Source organism: Hydra viridissima, unplaced genomic scaffold (assembly GCF_058129835.1).
Source record: "Hydra viridissima isolate aposymbiotic clone 2 unplaced genomic scaffold, HvirCarnegie_v1 scaffold_5, whole genome shotgun sequence".
Classification (NCBI taxonomy): domain Eukaryota; kingdom Metazoa; phylum Cnidaria; class Hydrozoa; order Anthoathecata; family Hydridae; genus Hydra; species Hydra viridissima.
Genome location: NW_028324304.1, coordinates 1,219,237 through 1,242,184, shown reverse-complemented (window position 1 = coordinate 1,242,184; position 22,948 = coordinate 1,219,237). Strand labels below are relative to the sequence as shown.

Genomic DNA, 22,948 nt, shown 5'->3' with positions numbered 1-22,948 from the left:
ACAAAACTAAGTCTTGCAACTGGCGAAAACTTTCAATAAGCAAACAAAGCAACAACTTTCCTTTCGAGTTTTTTACATTTTAAACAAAAGACAAACAAAGAAAAAAAAAAAACAAACAAAAACAAAAACAAAAACAAAAAAACAAAACAAAAACAAAACAGAAAAGGGAGAATGAGTGAGTCGACTGATTTCGCTCAACTGTCTTAAACGAGAAGTCATAAACGTTTGCTTGTGCCAGCAAGTTGCAAATTAAGTTGTAAATGAACTGCACCGCAAAAACTTAACCACAGTTTATTAAGCATATTAAGCCTTTGCTGACATGTTAAGACATTTTAAGCCTTTGCTATTATCATGAGGCTTTTGCTCCACGAGCCAAAAAAGTACGCTAGAGTTGACAAACTGCATCGCGGTCAAAAAGTGTAATTACGCCAACACTTTTATCCGTTTTAAGCATTTCGTTTTCGCACGAACAACAATTAAAGCAGCTCGTTGAGCTTAACGACGTTCGTATTTTTTTTCGAAGCCAAAACTTCGGCTATAAGTAGAATGAAGAGGCACTTCGAAAAACAACAAAGCTGTTCGCAGTCGATAGCAACGAGCGACAACATCTCTGCGAGTCTGGCATCAAGGTAAACAGTTTTTTTACATTTTCATTTGTTAGTGCCACTTTTGCGTACATTATGTATTCAAAAATTTGTTGCTGACGCTAGATTTTTCGTTTTCAATGAACAACAGTTGCAACCTCTAGCCGTTTGCTAAAACAGCTTGCTAGGACAACCAAATCAATCATATGTTGTGAAAATTTCTTTTTGTTCAACTGACTAAGGAAGATCGAGCGAACGCTTTTTTTTTTATAACTTGTTTGTATCATATTGCTATTAAGAAAACAGCGTTGTGTATACTAAACGTGACATAATTGGCAATTATCCGTAACTAAAAATAAGATAGAAATTACAAACTTGATACCATATTTTAATTACTCTAACAAAACTAGACGTCATCGCGTGAGAAAATAAATGTTCATAACACATAACCTATTTTTTTGTTTTTTTTTTCTTCTCTTTTTTCCTTTTAATCTCTTTTCTTTCGTCCAAAAAGCGTTTTGATTTTTGCCTCGCCACAAGCGATGAAATCGATAAAAAAACCTGCTCGGACATTCTCAATTCTCAACAACAAAAGCAATCAAAGTTCAAGCTCTCGAGCACGTGCGCCAACAGGTTGATGAAACCGTTCAAATATGCTCGATCGCTAGAATTTAAAAAAAAAAACAAACCCAGAAACAAACCGAAATAAAAAAAACAAAAACAAAAATGGACATCTTTAGAACGCTTAAATTTTATAAAATATTTTCCTCTGCGTTTTTAACCAGCTAAACTGTCGTAAAGTTTTTTCGGTGCAGCTCATTTAAAAAACTTAGTTTTCAACTTTTAAACGTTTTAGACTTCTCGTTTAAGGCAGTCGAAAGAAATGAGTCGACTTGCTCTCTCTCTCTCCCTTTTCGGTTTTGTTTTTGTTTATTTGTTTTTGTTTTTTCTTCGTTTGCCTTCGTTTGCCTTTGTTTGCTTTTGGAAAAGTTGTCGCCATGCGAGACTTAGTTTTTTTTTTTTTTTGCTCAAATTGAGCACAAGTGAGTTTCTAGTCTTGAAAGTGTGCAAAGTGTGGGCCAATCTGGTGGCTGGAGTGATGACACGTGAATGCTGGAAATTCCAGACTTTGAGCGGATTCAGCGTACATAGAAAGAAAATGTAGCATTCACGTGGGTCTCTCCTAAGCGTGCCATTGGTCGGTCTGCTGTCCTTAAGTACCCCCCTCCCCCCCCCTCAACGTCACGTTTGCTCAACTTTCTCGGTCTTTGGCGCCCAGAGAAAGCTTGAGGAAGGATAAAAAATGGCGAGGTTTCGGTACTGCGTTTTCTGTTATTCTTATTTGTTTTTGTTTGTTTGCTTGTTTGTTTGTTTGTTTGTTTGTTAATTTTTTTAATTTTTTTTTTTTTTTTGTTTGTTTCGTTCGTTTGTTTGTTTGTTTGTTTCGTTTGCTTCGTTTGTTTTGTGATGTTTTGTTTTCCCTTCTTGATGGCACAAAACAGAAGCAAACAAGACTTTCGGTTATATTCGGTTATATTCGGTTCAATAAAAGTTTGTTGGTTTCTGCACAACAACAACAACAACAACAACAACAACAAAAGTCCCTCTGTCCTTCAAAAGCAGTTTCTCCTCTGTCCTAAAGAAGAGCCTCTTTGTAATCGATCTTGTCTGAATGCAGCTCTCCTTTTGCCTACAGGTTTTTATTCCAACCCTTTTGTTGTTGTTAGTGCCATGTTGTTGTTATTGTTATACTCTGTAAAAGCAGTTGTTGCTGTTGTACTTGTTTGTTGTTTCTAAAGACACTGTTGTTGCTGCTGTTAGCGCTGTTAGTAATCACCCACTTGGCTTGTATTTTTGTTTCTTGTTTTTGTTTTTTGTTTTATTTATAAACACTCTCTGAGTAAGTGATGCTGTTGCTGTTGTTGTTGTTACAGTTGCAATGAGTGTTTGTTAATGTTCCCCCACTTGGCTTGTTTATAATCTATTTTATTTTATCAACACTCTCTGAGTCAGTGATGGTGTTGCTGTTGCTGTTGTCGTTATTATGCTTGCAATGGGAGTTGTTACTGTTCACCCACTTTGCTTGTTTTGTTTTTATTTCTTTATTTTATCAACACCCTTTGAGCCAGTGATGCTGTTGCTGTTGTTGTTGTTATAGTTGCAATGAGTGTTGTTAATGTTCACCCACTTTGCTTGTGTTTTTGTTTTTGTTTATCAACACCCTTTGTGTCAGTGATGCTGTTGCTGTTGTTCTTATTACAGTTGCAATGAGTGTTTGTTAATGTTCACCAACTTGGCTTGTTTATAATCTATTTTGTTTTATCAACACTCTCTGAGTCAGTGATGCTGATGCTGTTGTTGTTACTGTGCTTGCAATAAGTGTTGTTAATGTTCACCCACTTTGCTTGTTTTGTTTGTGCTTTTGTTTTTGTTTATCAACACCCTTTGAGTCACTGATGCTGTTGCTGTTGGTGTTATTATAGTTGCAATGAGTGTTAATGTTCACCCACTTTGCTTGCTTTATTTGTTTGTTGCTTTTTTTTTTATCAACACCCTGCGAGTTAGTGATGCTGTTGCTGCTTTTGTCATTTTACTTGTATTTATAGTTGTTACTGTTCAGCCACTTTGCTTGTTTTTTAATCTGTTTTATTTTATCACCACACTCTGAGTCAGTGATGATGTTGCTGATGCTGTTGTTGTTATTTTACTTGCAATGATAGCTGTTACTGTTCAGCCACTTTGCTTGTTTTGTTTGTTTGTTTGTTTGTTTTTTTTATCAATATCCTCTGAGTAAGTGATGCTGTTGCTGTTGTTGTTGTTATAGTTGCAATGAGTGTTTGTTAATGTTCCCCCACTTGGCTTGTACTTCTGTTTTCTGTTTTGTTTTGTTTTTGTTCTTTTTTGTTGTTTTTGTTCTCAACACTCTCTGAGTAAGTGATGCTGTTGCTGTAGTCGTTGTTATAGTTGCAATGAGTGTTTGTTAATGTTCACAAACTTGGCATGTTTATAATCTATTTTATTTTATCAACACTCTCTGAGTCAGTGATGCTGATGCTGTTGTTGTTATTATGCTTGCAATAAGTGTTGTTAATGTTCACCCACTCTGCTTGTTTTGTTTGTGCCTTTGTTTTTGTTTATCAACACCCTTTGAGTCACTGATGCTGTTGCTGTTGGTGTTATTATAGTTGCAATGAGTGTTAATGTTCACCCACTTTGCTTGCTTTGTTTGTTTGTTGCTTTTTTTTTTATCAACACCCTGCGAGTTAGTGATGCTGTTGCTGCTTTTGTCATTTTACTTGTATTTATAGTTGTTACTGTTTAGCCACTTTGCTTGTTTTTTAATCTGTTTTATTTTATCACCACTCTCTGAATCAGTGATGATGTTGCTGATGCTGTTGTTGTTATTTTACTTGCAATGATAGCTGTTACTGTTCAGCCACTTTGCTTGTTTTTTTTTGTTTTTGTTTTGTTTGTTTGTTTGTTTGTTTTTTTATATATCCTCTGAGTTAGTGATGCTGTTGCTGATGCTGTTGTTGTTATTATGCTTTCAATGAGAGCTGTTACTGTTCACCCACTTTGTTTGTTTATAATCTGTTTTATTTTATCAACACTCTCTGAGTCAGTGATGCTGATGCTGATGCTGTTGTTGTTATTATGCTTGCAGTGAGAGTTGTTACTGTTCACCCACTTTGCTTGCTTATTGTCTATTTTATTTTGTCAACACTCTCTGAGTCAGTGATGCTGATGCTGTTGTTGTTATTATGCTTGCAATGAGAGTTGTTACTGTTCACCCAATTTGCTTGTTTTGTTTTTTTATTTGTTTTTTTGTTTGTTTTTGTTTTGCTTGTTTTTTTTATCAATACCCTCTGAGTCAGTGATGCTGTTGCTGTTGTTGTTGTTGTTATAGTTGCAATGAGTGTTTGTTAATGTTCCCCCACTTGGCTTGTACTTTTGTTTTCTTTTTTGTTATGTCAACACTCTCTGAGTCAGTGATGCTGATGCTGTTGTTATTATGCTTGCAATGAGAGTTGTTACTGTTGTAGTTATGTCTGTCATTTGTCCTTGTTAGCAAGTTCTATTTGCCCTCTCTTGCCTTTTTTCAACACAGTTTCTTTCTTTGAGTCATATGGTTGCGAGATCCTCTCAAACTCCATCTCTTTATTTATTTGTTTCTTTTCTTTTTTTTTTTTTTTTCTCACTCTCCTTCTCATAATAGCAATCACTGCTGCCACCATGCATGTAATGCTAGTTGCTCTCATTCTTTTTCATTTGCTAGTGGAAACTTTGTTTCTTCTTGTTGCTCTCTTTTCTTTCTTTTTTCTCTTTTGCAGAGGATTCGAAAAAACACAGCTCTTCCCTGCAGTTGTAAACATTCCAGGATTCCAGGATGCAGGCAGAAGAAAAACACTCTCACTAACTGTCTTCTTTTTTTTAGCATAAACCGTTGCAAACAAACACCTGAACATGTCTTCTTCACAAGAAAACAACACTGTTGTTGCCCCTTCTCCGAACTCTAAAGCGAAAAAGAAGAAAAGAAGGCAGTCACAAGAACAGAGAGACTTAAAGCTCAAAAACAAAGTCAGGGCCGCATTAGTTGCAGCGTGTGGCTCCGTAAACAGGGTTGTACCTTTCTATGGTACCAAGAAGAGGTACGCTGTTAGCTGTCCGATGCCTTTGTGCAAACATTCCTCCACAAGCATTAAAAGACACTTGACTAAAAAAGATCATTCTTGGACTTTGGATGAAGCTTCCATCTTTTACTCTGCAATGGTCAGGAAGTTTCAGCATGCTCGTCTCGAACGCAAGTCCGGCTGTCCAAAACCTTACCCCTGTTTGCAATGTTGGAAGTATTACGACCGACTGGACATACACTTGAAAGAGACTCATTTCTACGATTCCAAGACGATCAAACAAAAGATTGCAGAGGCAAAGCGATACGACAACGACAAGCTCTATGTCCCTCAATTTATTCGACCTGCCTTCTTTGGTATTAAGCCAGTAGCTGAACAAGCGTCTGCATCAGGCTCTGCATCCTCTGCTCCTGGGCCTTCCTCCTCTTTTTCTTCTCCGGTTCTTTCCTCTGATCCTCTTTTAAGCTTGCCCTCATCAGTTGCTGGTTCGTCCGAGGCTCCTTCTGCAAACCACTGCACCTCTGTAGAAAACAAAGAGCTGAACACCGAATCCGTCCTAGACTCTGATTTTAATTCCTTAAAGCACTTGGTTTCCAACTCCTCCGTCTTGACAGAAGATAAGAGACTCTTGTTTCAGCTGGACAAAGATGCTTTTCACTTTTATTACCAGTCAGCAGATGAGCTCTTCAGAGATTTTGAAAAGTGGCTTGTGGTAGCCAACAACAACACTTTGTCACAAGCAAAGATCTACAAAAATGCAGTTGTTGAAATATTGACATGTTGTGACAGCACGCTGACGCTGCACCCGAACGCTCTCACCAATTCCAACGTTTTGGAGGATAGATACTTTTCCATGCACTTTAAAAACATTCAGCTCAATTCCAAGCTGAGTGAACTTGACCAAACAAAAGCCATGTCTTGTCACACGTTGTACAACCGCCTTGTCTACCTTTGTCTCCTGTTTCGTTTCAGTGAAGCCAGGAATGTCTATTTCGGACTTTCTCATGAGGCCATCCGACGTTTGCGCTGCAAGGTGGAGGAGTTACAAACAGTGCTGAGGCCCTTTCGTTCTTTGAGGAGGAGCCTTGTGAAAAGCAAAAAATGCATCAACATCATCAATGTCAGTTTGCTGAACGAATATGGCAAGTCTGCATACGTAAGACAGTTAGTGGAATCGATTAGAAAGCCGTCTCTTACACCGACTAGAGACAATGCTGTGTCTCTACGAAACCATCTTCTGCTCTCTGTCACTGTAATTAACAGTTTAAGAAAATCTAACATTGCTCTTTTAAACATTAGAGACTACATGGCTGCTGAGAAGAGTGAGTGTGGATATTGCATTGTGCAAGAGCGCTACAAAACAGCATACAAGTACGGAGCCAAAAACATTCTAGTGCCGAACGACTTGAAAGTGTTGATCGATATTTATTTGCTGAGATACAGAGACCTTCTTGTCAACGACTCTCACTACATGGCTGCAGACACCAAGACTGTTTTGGAGTTGAGCGACTGCTACAGGCCCCTTTTTCCATCGATGAGACCCAACAAAGACGAATGTGTGACACTCGGTGCAACTAGAGTGCCTGTTTACCAGATGGGTTCCTCTGCTATCTCCTCTTGCCTGACGTCCTGCTTCAGAAAAAGCCAAGTAAACATTCCCATGAAGCGTCTTACTCCCACTTGCATTCGCGGTTCGATAGCCACTTACTTTGCCAACAACAGCAAAGAAGATCGCGAGCGGTTCGCTACACTCTACATGAAGCACAGCAGGAACACAATGGATAGCTTTTATGTGTCCCAGTGGAACGCTGCAGAGGAGTTGCGCTTTGCCCTGGGCATCGGACAGTCCTTCGGAGTCATAGAGTCTTTGACTGTTGAAAAGTCTGAGAGACCACCAAAGAAGGAGAAGGATGTGATGGACTGGCTCCAAACTAATGCAGAGGAGTACGGTTTTCATGAGGTTGAGGACATCTTTGAGGAAGATTTAGACTCCGGTTCTGACTCTGAAGAATGTGCTGCTACTTTCAGCTGTACCACAGTGGTTCCGTTTTCTCCAGCTGTAGAAAACAATGTTCCTTTAGAGGATAGCAACGACCATGCCGTAGATTTCTTGTGTGAACCTACCTCAACTCCTGTTTCGTCTGTTCCATCTGAACAAACAATCGCTGGTCCAGTTCTTGAACTATCCCCTGCTCTTGCACAACTAGTTCCTAACGAACAAGCTGTTTGTATGGATGTAGATCAGACTCTAGCTGTTCCTGTTGGCACAGCTTGTTCTCCTCTTGCATTAACATTATTTCCTGATGAACCGGATTTTATTGAACACCATGCAAATCTTTCTCCAGTTTACTTTAATGAGCAAGTGGTTGCCAAACCTGTTTCTGCTTCTCCTTCTCAGCAAGTCGCTTTCTGTCCTTCAAAAGAGGTCTTTTCTGTTCCTCTGACTCCTAGCCTTGTTGCTTTTCAGCAAACATTGGCCAAACCCAGTTTGTTTCTTTCATCTGATCCAGTTTCAGCTGTTCCTGTCCAACAGGCTGGTACTGTTCTTGCAAAGCAGCTCTCACCTTATGCTGTTCAATCTGTTGGTAGCCTATTTAGCCAAAGTCTTGCCTCTACATCCAGAGGTAAATTCTTTTTGATTTTTGATTTTTGATTTTTATGCAAATCTCAACACGCTTTCAAAAAATGAAAATGCCCAAATCAACTCCTTGCCCTATTGTTATTGTTAGAGCTGTAAAAAAAACAAAACAAAACAAAAAAACAACACAGAAGTGTGTATGTATTTGTTGCAGGACTAATTCTGTGATTGCTTAAATGTTTATACAAGTGAATGATACTAAAACTGATTATGTTTTAGAAGTAAAAGATCCAAGAAGAAAAAAAATCAAGTTGGAAATGCCATCTTTCACTCAAGAACTCATCGGTAATGTAAAACCTAATTTATACAAAGATATATAAACACAAACCTCTTCTTGCACAATTTCAGATGGTTAACTGTTAACAAAAACTAGCCATCATTGCTAAGTGCACTTTTAGAAAGTTGTGTCTACCCGATTTCTAATGATGAAGTTAGAAACATCACCGTTAGAAATCATGCACAGCTTGTTATCATCTCTAACACTTAGAAACTGTTGATGGTTTTTATGAATTAGAAAAATGAACATGGTTTTATTTTATTTCAGGATCAACTCAGCCAAGAACAAAGGAAAACAAAGCAGAAGTTAGCCAATGCCATTTAGGTAATCTTTCAAAAACCAGTTATTGCTATCAGTGCAAACAATAAGGTCAACAAAAAAAAAATAAATAAAAAAACAGAATAAATCTTGTCTTACTTCAGAACCAAATGAATATTTGATTTAATCACTTTGTGTTATGACTTGAGTTTGTAAAATTTTAAATGAAATAGTTGAAGAGCTGAATGCTTGCCCTGGCCACAACGAATGGTTCAACACCAGAAGTTTTCCACGATGTGCAGCTTTGGTGTTGGCATACATCTTGCAAGACGTGTTTACAGATGTAAGCTCAAGTTGCTCGTACAAAGATTACCTTGGCATCTTGGCAAATCATAGCAGTGACAAGCTCATTCATGTCTTGCAAAAGTACTCCTACCAAAGCCATATTAAAGACAAAATTAAAAACATGAAGCTAAAAATTCAAAAAGAGGGTAGTTTAGAAAAGTTTGTTCAATATGGCAATATCGTGAAACCATTTATGTAGTTTAGATAAGTTTGTTCAGTTTGGCAATAAAGATGGGCCTTTTGTGTAGTTTGTTTTATCTATGCTTTTGCAAATATTTTTATCTGTTTCGCTAAAGACATAATAAACAAGAAGTTCTGTTAAACTGTTCTCACATTTCTTATTTAAAGATAGTTCAAACTTTTTTTTATCTTTAAAAAAAAAAAAAAGAAGTCGTTTTGTTATTCTGTGAAAACTTTTAATAGAGTTGCATTTAGAATTACTTCTGATGTTTTTAAGAGTTTGTTAAAAAGCAAAATAATATTTCCTGTGATGTTAAACTGCATAAGTGAAATTTAAAAAAGGAAAACTGCTCCAACCATTTTTCGGAAAAAGAAATCAAAAAGTTCCTTATTTTAAAAGATCTAGACATCCATTTCTTCTTCAGCAAAATAGCGAGGCTTTTTTATGAACTCTTACTCTCTATTTTTTCATATATTTACACAAAGGATTTTATTTAGTTCAATGTAAACATACATAGAAGTATATTATGTTTTTTTTTTTTTTTTTTTGTTTTTATGCAGTCTAACTTTTGTTTCACTTCTATTTTATTTTACGTTTATCTTGTATTTTATCATGCCTTATTGGTTTTTGCGTTTTGTGATGTCAAGCTGCGTAAGCTAAGCTTAAAAGGGGAAAACTACGCTAACTTTTCTTTGAAAAAATATTCAAGAAGTACCTTAAACGAAAGAGAAAGCACACGAATCTTGCCATCCAATTCTTCTTCTGCAAAGTAGCGAGGCTTTTTATGTACTTTTGCTCTCTAATTTATCTCTATTTACGCAAAGGGTTTTATTTCAATGTAAACACGTATAAAAGAATACTTTGTTAAAAATAATGTTAAAGGAGTTGCGTAAAAAAAAACGTCTGAATAAAGTTTCTTTACAAAAAAAACAACTAAGAAACAAGCGCGCCTAAGAAAAACCAGATCGCGATTCACTAAGTCAAAAAACGAAAGAAACAAAGTTTAAAAGGTCTTTCTAGACAACAAATTCTATTTTTGGCAATGCAGTTTTTGTATTTATGCAACCTAACTTTTGTTTGACTTCAATTTTATTTTACGTTTACCTTGTATTTTATCTTGCCTCTTTGTGTTTTGTGATGTCAAGCTACATAATCTAAACTTAAAAGAATGAAACTAGGCTAACTTTTCTAGTAGAATATTATGTTGTTGGTTTTGTATGCAGCCTAACTTTAGTTTCATCTATATTTTATTATTTTGCGTTTATCTTATATTTTATCTTGTCTTTTTGAGTTTTGTATTTTGTGATGTCAAGCTACATAATTTAAACTTAAAAGAAGAAAACTAGGCTAACTTTTCTTTGAAAAATTGTTCAAAAACTACCTTACACCGATAGAGATAGCTCACGAATTTAAAAAGTTGCATCTATTCATCTTCTTCTTCAGCAAAGTAAAGCTTTTTATGCACTTTTACTCTCTAACTTACCTATATTTGCGTAAAGGATTTTATTTAATTCAATTTAAACATAACTAGTAGAATATTATGTTGTTGGTTTTGTATGCAGCCTAACTTTAGTTTCATCTATATTTTATTTTGCGTTTATCTTATATTTTATCTTGTCTTTTTGAGTTTTATATTTTGTGATGTCAAGCTACATAAGCTAAACTTTAAAGAGGAAATTTACGCTAACCTGTCTTTGAAAAACTATTCAAAAACTACCTTTAACAAAGTAGCGAGGCTTTTTATGCGCTTTTACTCTCTAACATACCTATTTTTGCGCAAAGGATTTTATTTAATTCAATTTAAACATGCCTAGTAGATTATTATGTTGTTGGTTTTTTATGCAGCCTAACTTTAGCTACATCTATTTTTCATTTTACGTTTGTCTTATATTTTATTTTATCTTTTTGTGTTCTGTGATGTCAAGCTACATAAGCTAATGTTAAAAGAGGAAAGCTGCGCTAACCTTTCTTTGAAAAACTATTCGAAATCTATTTTTGAGATAATCTAGATTTAAAAGAGGAACACTACGCTAATTTTGCTTTGAAAAAACTCTCGAAAACTAACTTATTCGATAGAGACAGCACACAAATTTAAAAAATTGTATCTACTCATCCACTTCTTCTACAGCAAAGTACTGAGGCTTTTTATGCACTTTTATTCTCTAACATACCTATATTTGCGCAAAGGATTTTATTTAACTCAATGTAAACATACATAGAAGAGTATTGTTACCCGTTTGTTTTATGCAGCCTAACTTTAGTTTCATCTATACATTATATTGCGTTTACCTTATATTTTATCTTGCCTTTGTTAGTTTTGTGTTTTGTTATGTCAAGCTTCATAATCTAATCTTAAAAGGGGAAAACTGCGCTAACTTTTCTTTGAAAAAGTACTCAAAAAGGACCTAAATCGATATAGATAGCTCACAATTTTAAAAAGTTGCATATAGTCATCTTCTTCTTCAGCAAAGTATCGAGGCTTTTTATGGATTTTTACTCTAACTTTCCTATATTTGCGCAAAGGACATTATTTAATTCAACTTAAACATGCCTAGTAGATTATTATGTTGTTGGTTTTTTATGCAGTCTAAACTTTGTTACATCTATATTTTACGATTAACTTATATTTTATCTTGCCTTTTTGAGCTTTGTGTTCTGTGATGTCAAGCTACATAGTCTAAACATAAAAGAGGAAAACTACGCTAAACTTGCTTTGAAAAACTATTCAAAAACTACCTTCAACAAAGTAGCGAGGCTTTTCATGCACTTTTACTCTCTAACATACCTACATTTGCGCAAAGGATTTTATTTAATTCAATTTAAACATGCCTAGTAGATTATTATGTTGTTGGTTTTTTATGCAGCCTAACTTTAGTTTCATCTATATTATGTTTTAGGTTTATCATATATTTTATCTTTTCTTTTTGAGTTTTGAGTTTTGTGATGCCAAGCAACTTAAGCTAAACTTAAAAGTGGAATGCTACGCTAACCTTTCTTTGAAAATCTATTCATAAACTACCCTAGACAAAAGCTAGATTTAAAAGAGGAAAACTACACTATTTTTACTTTGAAAAAACTTTCGAAAACTACCTTAATCGATAGAGATAGCACACGATTTTAAAAAATTGCATATAGTCATCCACTACTTCTGCAGCAAAGTAGCGAGGCTCTTTATGCACTTTTTCTCACTAGTTTGCTTATATTTACGCAAAGGAATTCATTTAATTCAATCCAAACATATATAGAAGATTATTATGTTACGATTTTTTTTTTCTTTTATGCAGCCTAACATTTATTTCACCTACATTTTATTTTACGATTAACTTTTATATTACCTTTCCTTTTAGTGTTTTGTGTTTTGTGATGTCAAGCTACATAAGCCAAACTTTAAAGAGGAAAACTACGCTAAGCTTTCTTTGAAAAACTATTCAAAAACTACCTTAAACAAAGTAGCGAGGCTTTTTATGCACTTTTACTCTCTAACATACCTACATTTGTGCATAGGGTTTTATTAGATTCTAGTAGGTTATTACGTTGTTGTTTTTTTATGCAGTCTAACTTTAGCTTCATCTATATTTTATTTTACGTTTATCTTATATTTTATTTTGTCTTTTTGAATTTTGTGTTTTGTGATGTCAAGCTACATAAGCTAAACTTAAAAGAGGAAAGCTACGCTAACCTTTCTTTGAAAAGCTGTTCAAAAACTACCTTAGACATAATCTAGATTTAAAAGAGAAAGACTACGCTATTTTTGCTTTGAAAAATCTTTCGAAAACCACCTTAATCGATAGAGATAGCACAGGATTTTAAAAAGTTGTATCTAGTCATCCACTTCTTTCACAGCAAAGTAGCGAGGCTTTCTATGCGCTTTTACTCTCTAACATACCTATTTTTGCGCAAAGGATTTTATTTAATTCAATTTAAACATGCCTAGTAGATTATTATGTTGTTGGTTTTTTATGCTGCCTAACTTTAGCTACATCTATTTTTCATTTTACGTTTGTCTTATATTTTATTTTATCTTTTTGTGTTCTGTGATGTCAAGCTACATAAGCTAATGTTAAAAGAGGAAAGCTGCGCTAACCTTTCTTTGAAAAACTATTCGAAATCTATTTTTGAGATAATCTAGATTTAAAAGAGGAACACTACGCTAATTTTGCTTTGAAAAAACTCTCGAAAACTACCTTATTCAATAGAGATAGCACACAAATTTAAAAAATTGTATCTACTCATCCACTTCTTCTTTTTATGGATTTTTACTCTCTTATTTACCCAAATTTGCGCAAAGGACTTTACTTAATTCAACTTAAACATGTCTAGTAGATTATTAAGTTGTTTGTTTTTTATGCAGCCTAACTTTAGTTTCATTTATATTTTATTTTACGTTTATCTGATACTTTATCTTGTCTTTTTGTGTGTTGTTTTGTCAAGCTACATAAGCTAAACTTAAAAGTGGAAAAGTACGCTAACCTTTCTTTGAAAATCTATTCAAAAACTGCCTTAGACATAAGCTAGATTTAAAAGAGGAAGACTACGCTATTTATGCTTTTAAAAAACTTTCGAAAAATACCTTAATCCATTGAGGTAGTGCACGAATTTACAAAGTTGTATCTAGTCATCCACTTCTTCTATAGCAAAGTAGCGAGGCTTTTTATGCACTTTTGCGTTCTAATTTATCTCTGTTTACGCATATGGTTTTTGTTTATTTCTATGTAATGATATACAAAAGAGTATTTTGTTAAAGATTATGCTGCAGGAGCTGCGTAAAAAAACTCTGGCGACCTTTCCTTAAGAAAAAAGCAACTGAAAGACATGTGCGCCTTAGAAAATTCAAATCGCGATTCACCAAATTAAAAGACGAAAAGAACGAACTTTAAAAGCTCTCACTAGACATTTGTGTTTATGATAGGCAATGCAGTTTTTGATTTTATGCAGCCTAACATTTGTTTCATCTATATCTTATTTTACGTTTATCTTATACTTTATCTTGCCTTTTTGAGTTTAGTATTTTGTGATGTCATGCTAAATAAACTATACTTTGCTAATTTTTATTTGAAAAAATATTCAAAAACTACCTGAATTATAAGCTAGATCTAAAGGAGGAAAACTACGCTAACTTTTCTTTAAAAAAAAATATTTAAAAACTACCTTAAACATAAGCTATATCCAAAAGAGGAAAACTATGCTAACTTTTCTTTAAAAAAATATTTAAAAACTACCTTAAACATAAGCTAGATCTAAAAGAGGAAAACTACGCTAACTTTTCTTTGAAAAAATACTCAAAAACTACCTTAAACATAAGCTAGATCTAAAAGAGGAAAACTATGCTAACTTTTTTTTAAAAAAATATTTAAAAACTACCTTAAACATAAGCTAGATCTAAAAGAGGAAAACTACGCTAACTTTTCTTTGAAAAAATACTCAAAAACTACCTTAAACATAAGCTAGATCTAAAAGAGGAAAACTACGCTAACTTTTCTTTGAAAAAATACTCAAAAACTACCTTTAAACATGATTTAAATTTAAGAAAGGAAAACTACGCTAACATTTCTTTGAAAAAATATTCAAAAAGTACCTTAATCGAAAGAGATAGCACACGAAATTAAAAAGTTGCATTTAGTCATCCGTTTCTTCTTCATCAAAGTAGCGAGGCGTTTATGCACTTTTTATTCTCTAAGTTATCTCTACTTACGCAAATGGCTTTTGTTTATTTCAATGTAAAACTTTTCAAAAGAGTATTTTGTTAAAGATTATGCTGCAGGGGCTGTGTAAGAAAACTCTGGTGACCTTTCTTTAAGAAAAAGCAACTAAAGTAGATGTGCGCCTAAGAAAATCCAAATTGCGATTCACTAAATTAAAAGACATATACAACAAACTTTAAAAGTGAAACTATTTTTACAAGCGTATTTGGTAAAGATGAAATGTTCTTATGACATTTTAACGTTACGAAAGGGATTTTCTTCTGTTCAAATATTTATTACAATTTAAAGTGTTAAATAATGTTACAGAAACGACCTAAAACGCCTGTTGTATTAATTTAAACGAACAAAATAGATAAAAAAAAAAGAAAAACTATCATTAAAAAAAAAAAAGTAAAAAAAGAAAAGAAATAGAAGTTGAGGAAAAATAAAAATAAGAACTTCTAACAAAGAGCTCTTCTTTTTATTTTTCAGATTTTAGATGCTTAATTCCTTGAATGAAAAGTTGAACTGATGACCCACTACTAAGGTTGTTCCTAGCCTTCCGTTCTCAAACTAGGCCATTCTGAGAGGCTGTTTGATTAAGTACCGTTGATAGTAGTATCGCACGTAAGAGACTTCTAAAACTCTGATTATTAATTCCTTGAATGAAGAGATGACTTCATACTCACTAACGAGGTTGTTCTTAGCCATCCGTTCTTAAACTAAGCAAAACAGTGAAGTTGTTTGATTAAGTATCACAGTTTGCTGATTTGCACATGCACCATTGCCGAAACTGTGATGCTTGGTTCCTTGATTGGATTGAAGAAGCTCATCACCATGCATTTTACAAGCTGTCCGTTGTTATGTTTTGCAATTCAGTGGTTCTGTTTTGCAATTCATTTTCTGTTTGTTTAAGTATCATCGATGGTGGTGTCGTGCATGCAAACTTTCCGAAACTCTGATGCTTGTTTTTCTTGAATGGAGAGATGAGCTTATACTTTAGGTGACTTTTAAAACTGCAGTAATTAGTGCCTCGAATGGAGAAACGAACTCATTCATTACAGACCAAGGTTGTTCCTGGCCATCCGTTAACATATTAGGCAACAGTACAGCGAAGCTGTTTGTTTTACAAGCTTTTGTCGTTTCGAGAAATCACTACATTAAGCATTCGATGGTGATACACGACTGATGGCCAGGTTCTGATTTTCGAATGAAAAGAAGAGTCGCATCCGACCACCGGTCGGCTTTCGACGCAAAACAGCTGTACACACTCGTCCAACGATCCAGTGACTAACTGTTGCAACGAGAAAGTTAGCTTTATTTGTCGTGCAGATTGTCCGCTTGGACGTAAAATGCTAGAAATTTGCTGAACGCTCGGTTTGCGCCGCCCAAGAGTCATTCTGTTTCTGCGTTGCCAGCGTCTGTCGGCTAAATACAACTGAAGACTCCGCGCAAGCTTTTTCACCGCAAAAGTTGTACAGAGCCACACCGAAGGCTAAAATCGACTTTAAGGTCGAAGGTTAAAATCGACCCTAGAGGTTTGAAAACGACGTCACGAAATTTTCAAGACATCATCGAAGAAAATTACGGCGGCCAGATGCAACTCTTAGTACTAACTCTACTAATCTTAGTACGTTAAGCATTCCAGTCGAGAGATCAGACGTTTTTTCGTCACCTAAGAGACCGGCCGATGCGTTTGCGACGCTGTGGAAAGAAAGAAGATGGCAAACCACAGGGTTGTTACCGTAACAAACCTCCGTGAGTACCTCCATCTCGAGTGGCTTTTGAAGAAACGTTCGTTTTAAACTCAAAGGGATGGTTGTTAAAGCTCACAAACGCCTGGTTAACGATTTTCTAACGGCAGACACCGTGTTTACAATGGATACAGACCGATTAACTGAGCCCAAAGCGCAAGATCTATCAGAAAACTCCTCTAGGTCGATGCAACGAGACGACTAGACACGTGCGTCTAAAGGCATTTTACAATTGAAGGACGCCCCTCGTGGGCCCTTTAACCCTAACCCTAACCCTAACCCTAAACCCTAACCCTAACCCTAACCCTAACCCTAACCCTAACCCTAACCCTAACCCTAACCCTAACCCTAACCCTAACCCTAACCCTAACCCTAACCCTAACCCTAACCCTAACCCTAACCCTAACCCTAACCCTAACCCTAACCCTAACCCTAACCCTAACCCTAACCCTAACCCTAACTAACCCTAACCCTAACCCTAACCCTAACCCTAACCCTAACCCTAACCCTAACTATAGTTGCGTCACCCTGTGGTATTGTATCGGGGGTGATGATCAGGGTGATGAATGATGAATGGTCTAATTTGGTTAAGTGATTTTAACCAATAGGTATGGTTATACATGTAATGAAACCACTAATCCTTACATTTATATTTGTCAATTTTGTCTTTTATGTCCTTTATTTCAGGTTTGAAAAAAGGGGCACTGGCATCTGGGGTACGTTAGGGCTAAGGTCAATATTTCCTTTTCTCCGTTTTCTCTGGCGTTTTTTCTCCGTTGCTGTGGTTTTTCGGTCTAACATTCCTCTAAACCATCAAATTCCGCCAAGATCCGATTAGGTTTAGGACTATCTTTTATCTTTCGAAGAATCCAAGTTAGTACCACTGTACATATGTGAACGTTCATAGTCGTTTAAAAGTGTGATTTCTGATCAATATGCTGTATTTGTATCTCCTGAACTATAAGTCCTTTTCAGTTCATTTTTTTTTTGTTTTAAAGATTTATTTGTACTGATAAACATATTGGGGAATGGATGTCAATGCAGGTCAAAATCTTGCTCAGTGACCCTAATCCTTTTTGGGGCAAAGTGGTATCGGGGGGACGATTTTCAAAAATTATTTGCGGCAGTTTGAATTGTTAGTTTTCGGAGTTGCTCGTTTCCTTTTGTGTCCGTTTGTATGAATTACTCTAAACCATCTTTGATTGCCTTCTTTTAGCGTTTGTTCAGCTGGAATCGTCGATCGAAATTCCCCCCTCTGCCTTGCACCTGGGGTGACATGAGTGGTTTTGGACTAAAAGTCAATTTTTTTTTTATCGGAATAGAAATTTTGAAAAATCTTGTGTCCGATTGTTCATTTTTGTTTGAACTTGCGAGTTTAGTTGTTAAAACCTTGATTAAAGCGTTTTTCTGTCCTATAATGACGTTGCAAGTTTTCAGCAGGATTAGTGTTTTATTTCGCAGTTTTGAATATGCTCAACTGATGGGAGCTGTGCATTTTATGTTTTTATCAGTTAGTTGACTTCATTGTCATCTTGCTATGATTGCATTTTAGGTAGAAAGGGTAGTTTTGTGTAAAAATGCTAAAACGGTATCTGAGGTGATTGGGATTTTTAATTTTTTTTTGGTTTCTCATTGTCAGCATATTTGCAAGCGGAAGAGCTCTGCGCAAGTGTAGAATGTCTTAGCCTTTGTATCTACGAGATTCGCTTTGCAAATAGAGCTACCGTTCTCAAATAATCACACTAATCCTTTTTGAATCACCCCAGATACCGTTACGAAAAGCGTGATAGTTCGAAGCGTTACCTGTGACCTGTTTTGACTGTAAATATCTTGGCTTTAAATTTGGCTGAGTTTTCTGTTTCAACGTTTTGTATTCGTCGTTGATGCGTACAATTATTACTTTTTTAGTGATTAAGTAAGGCCTAATTTTAAAGCTTTTAGAGCTTCCTAAAGTTGACTAAATGAACGTAAAAGTGCAACATTTGATTGACGTTCTTTGGCCCCAAATCGTTTTATTTACAACCTGTTTGGTGCCAATTGATAGCTTATCTGTATCCTTGTCATCACTTTTTAGCTTGGGTCTTAGCTTTGTCGTTTTTACCATTACTAATTTTTACAAATTTGGCTCTTTGGTGATGCGTTTTGTACCCCCCTCTCTATGTTTTTCAATCCTAAACTTTATATTAAACCGTTTTTCATGATTATCTTACCAGTTTGGCATAGTTTTTTCCAAACGCGACAAGTTTTTAAATTTTTTCCCAACCCCCCGTCTTTTACCCCCTGAGCGGATTAGCTCGATCGCACTATATTTCAAAATCTTCGAAAAAATTTTTCTTTTCACATCTGTAAGAGACAGGTTGCACACCTGCATTTTCTTTTCGTCGACTATTTCTTCCGTTTTTTTAGATTTTTGTTAAATGTTTCTTTAACTTCTTCTGTTTTTTAAACAAAACCTTTGAATATGGCTTCTTTTTGTTTATATAATAATAGTTTTCCCGATATATAATACCTTTTCTTCCCATTTTAGGCGCGAGCTTCGAGAGAAGAGAAACAGTAGTTCTTAGGTTATCTTTTAGAAAAACGATATTAACAAAATGTAAGTTACCGCTGTTGAACTTCGATTTTTTACCATGCAGCACCTAGTAGGGTAGGCCAGGGAAGGCGACGGTGGCTTATTATGGCATTGCACTTCGCCTATGGTTCCTTTTCAGGAATACGCCACCACTTTCCCAAATAGTGCTTATCTAGAACGGGCATGGTAACGAACGTTGTTTCAACAGCAAAACCGCAAATGTAATTTTAATGTAACTTTAATGTAGTCGGTAAAAGTAAATAGTGTCATCATATGGGACAAACATTATTTTGCGTTTTTAGTTAAAACATGGCTGAAGAGTTTAAATGCAAAGTATGTTCCAGCACTGCTCTAGGTAACGTTTTCCAACTGCGTGGCAGATGTCTCAACTGCCATAATGAAAGTCTTTTTTCATACTTAAACAGACTTAACCGCTCAAAAATTGAGGAAGGGTGTCAAGATCCTACTTTGTTAAAGCGCTATTTAGCGTCACAGATCATTGCCCTCAAAAAGTCGAAAGGAATCACAGTTGACAAAAACAACTTAATATCCTCCAGTGAAGAAGAAAGTGCGGAGGATGAGAAAGACGAGGACTTTATTCCAGATACGCCGTCTGCTAAGGAGGTTTCGTCTCTTACCGTTAAAAAGTTACCTGTAAATTTGAGGTCTAAAAAATCTGTTCAATGTTCTTCTACCTCTGTAACTTCTGCGAAAGACTCGACTGCCTTGTCTCCTGAACACACTCAGCTCTCTACGGCAGGCAAGCATCCTTCACAACCATCTTCTCCTTCTGATAGTGAAGATTCCTCGAGTTCTTCTGCTTCTCCTCCCCATAGTACTCAAACTCAAAAAAATACCTCAGAACTTTTTACACCCGCTCCTTCACCAACAAAATCTGTAAGAAAGCGGAAACTTTACTCTTCTCCGACCCAAACGCACCATTGCGCTAAAGTTTCCAGGGTCTCAAGAAAGCGTTCCCGGTCTCCTAGTTTGTCCTTGTCTCAATCATCACGTTCGCCTTCTCCTTTAAGAAAAACGGATGAGCAACAAAGAAACAGGACGCTGTTCAATCAAAACTGGATTGGGGATTTGCAGTTCTTTCCGACTGAAGCATTCTCAATTAAGTTTAAAGATGGACTCAATGAAAACGAAAAAAAAGTATGTCTAAGTGAACTCAAGATCCGCCAGGATGAAATAATAAGAAACTTGAAAAAAGTGTTTTCCAACAAAGATCGGGTATGGTTTGTATGTTGCTTGCTTCTAATAAAAGATAAGCTTTTTTCGTTTTCAAAAGAATAGCGTAATACGTATTTTTTTTAGGTTGTGTATCACCTAACGCCTGAGGGAAAACCAAACTATAGAGTCAAGTGCCCCAAAGCCGGTTGCATAGCTAGATCGTCACGATTGGCTCGACATCTTCAGGAAAAACATAAAATCTCAAGAGAAAACAGTGCTTTAACTGTTTCATATTTTGTGAGAATGTTCAAGTTTCTAACTCGAGTTGTTAGAGACATCCATCATCCTTACATGTGTGAAATATGTAAACTCTTTTATGACCGATTAGACAACCATTTGGTTAGTATTCATGGACTGGACCGAAACAGGTAAGTTGTTAAACCTTAGTGTGATTGCTACAATTGCCAGTTGAAAACTCAAGTATTCTTGATTTTTAGTGAAAGTTTTAAAAACTTGTATAGCAATATGAAAGTGAAAACGGTGCAATTCATTGAAGATAACTCAAAAGAAGTTGCTGACGAAAGTGACGATAGCGATGGTAATTTTTAATTTTTTTTTTAAACTTTGTTCATACAAATCTTTTTACAGTTTTAGACATGACTTTGTTCATGAATAGACCTGAAGTAAAACTCCATTTCTTTTGATACAGATAACTTAACTCGGAAGCAGAAGAGTCTTGCAAAAAAGCTGGGTCTTCTAAAAAAGAAACAAACACCTTTCGTTAAACAATGTGATGTGATTGGTAAGTAAATAATGCGTCTTGTATTGTTGAGAGTAAAACCAAAGCTTTTAAACTTATCTGGTCGTGTAACATTTTGTTTCAGAATCACATCCTTTGAATGATAGTCCGCAGCCTGGGTTCTCCGGTACCGTGACTGAAAATTTAAAGAACAGACTTGGGCTTTTAAAGCAGTGTGATTCGGAAAAGATCTACAAGAGTAAGTTTTTGCCATTTTTTTGTAAATACCAATGTAACCTGAAGTAATGTAAACTCCCTCAGCTTTTTCGTATTGTGTTGCTTAACAAACAATTTCAGATTTGTCGCCTTTAAATGAAAATCCTCAACCTGGACTCTCCAATGATATGACTCAGAATGTTGAGAAATTGCTAAAGCAATTAAAAAAGTCTACTTCGGAGAACAAATCTACAGGTAACCTTTATTATGATCAACGTTAATGCCATGTTCTTTTTTCTTTGTCATTAAAAACCAAAGTTTTTACCTTTAACAGGAAAGGTCTGCGTTTGGGACAAAGAAAGCTCCCCAGTAAAGTCGCAACCAATGAAAGAGATGTTAAATAAAGATTATAAGAAGGGTTTTTCTGTCAGAGGTATCCTAATGTTTTTCTTTATAAATCTCTATTTTCACAAAAGCCTTTATTACAGCATCACAATTTTTCGCTTATGTATTTGCAGCAAAAGAATCGACTGCACCAATGGTTGCGAGGGAAAGCATTCTTCTCAATGCTAAACAGTTGTCCTTTACTGAGAAAAGACAGTACAATATTTCAAACGTACCTTTCTTGTTTTACTATTCTAATGCATCGAGCGTTTTAGAAGACTTTAGAAGATGGTTAACCAAAGTTAAAATGCAGAGTAAAGAAAACGCAGCTGCACACGTCAACAATGTAAATTTCATTTGGATAAAAATTGATCCATCGCAAAAGGTTTTACCCAAGTGTCTGTTTGTTGATCCAAACTTGTTGTCTGATTACTACGCTGCTCCTCTAATTAGAATAATGAAAGAACAACAGCGTCTACCTTACGAGGAGCAATCAAGCCATATTCAGCCAAAGACGCTTGCCACCAAGTTAGGTTCTCTAAAACTTTACTTTACCTTTCTGATAACCAGGCGAATTTTTGCTGGTATGAACTTCACAGATCTGGAAATGGCTAAAGCTAAGATCAAAGAACTTTTGGACACCCTAAAACCATTTGTCAGGCAACGTGAAGAAGACCTGAAAATTTACAAAAAAAGTAATGTCTTGACGCCATCTCTTATTGTGAGATACTTTAACAGCAAGCACGTAGCTGATATCCGTTCGCGTCTGATGAACACTGATTATGTGCCCTCAATACTTGAAGTCGTTGATGTCAGAGATTATTTAATGATAATGATTTGCTTGATGAATGCTACAAGAGCCTCAAACTTAATTAGCATGACTATCGGTGACGTCGAGAAGGCATACCAAGACGAAAACTATCCGGATGCCTTTTGTATTCTTTCAACGCGCTACAAAACGTCTATGCTTTACGGTGCCAAAATTATTGTTGTCGACCAGCCTTTGAAGAATGAGCTCGAGGTCTTCATCAAAAACTATCTTCCTGTTTTGGTTAAGTCAAGGGAAAGCAAAGAAAAGACTTCAAAAAATATATTTCAAACCAACAGAAAGTCTTCTATTTCCCATTCCGCAATATCTAACGGAATGACGAACTCCTTTAAAAAGGCTAACGTTTTTGAGAGTTGGAAAGGTTCGATGGCTAGTGCAAGAGTTTGTCCGACACGCATTAGAATGTCAGTGGCGACCGAGATGTGTGGAATAGGTGATGAAAAACTGGAGGAGTTTGCCAGAGTAAGCTTTTTAAAACTTACCATTTAATAAAAACATCTTTTTTACATGCAATAAATGCTTTTATTAAATCGTTTCTCATTTAGCATTTCATGAAAAACAAGAACACCACCACACAGAAGTTTTACATGGCTCATTTTGCAAATCGTCTGGCAACCTCCATTAGCTTGCGAGTCGGAAAGCAGTTCTCCGTTCTCCGTCTTACGAGTCAACCATCCTCGAAA

The 22,948-nt window shown here is 35.7% G+C and overlaps 2 protein-coding genes across 3 annotated transcripts; both read left to right on the top strand.

Annotated features, from left to right (window-relative positions):
- The first annotated feature begins 1,828 nt into the window (after positions 1-1,828).
- Positions 1,829-8,981, top strand: LOC149887741 (uncharacterized). 2 transcript variants are annotated; one of them, XM_090086812.1, is made up of 4 exons: positions 1,829-7,839; positions 8,073-8,138; positions 8,398-8,454; positions 8,622-8,981. In XM_090086812.1, exons 1-4 carry the CDS (start codon positions 5,049-5,051, stop codon positions 8,930-8,932), a joined length of 3,225 nt encoding a protein of 1,074 aa, XP_089942938.1. In that variant the 5' UTR covers positions 1,829-5,048; the 3' UTR covers positions 8,933-8,981. The 2 variants fall into 2 exon arrangements, with proteins under 2 accessions (XP_089942938.1, XP_089942939.1); XM_090086813.1 differs by having other exon boundaries at positions 1,829-1,901; positions 5,020-7,839; positions 8,398-8,644.
- An 8,347-nt stretch (positions 8,982-17,328) lies between these two features.
- On the top strand, positions 17,329-21,554 carry LOC149887740 (uncharacterized). Its single transcript, XM_090086816.1, has 2 exons — positions 17,329-17,946; positions 18,147-21,554. Exon 2 carries the CDS (start codon positions 19,231-19,233, stop codon positions 20,218-20,220), a length of 990 nt encoding a protein of 329 aa, XP_089942942.1. The 5' UTR covers positions 17,329-17,946; positions 18,147-19,230; the 3' UTR covers positions 20,221-21,554.
- Positions 21,555-22,948: the final 1,394 nt, after the last annotated feature.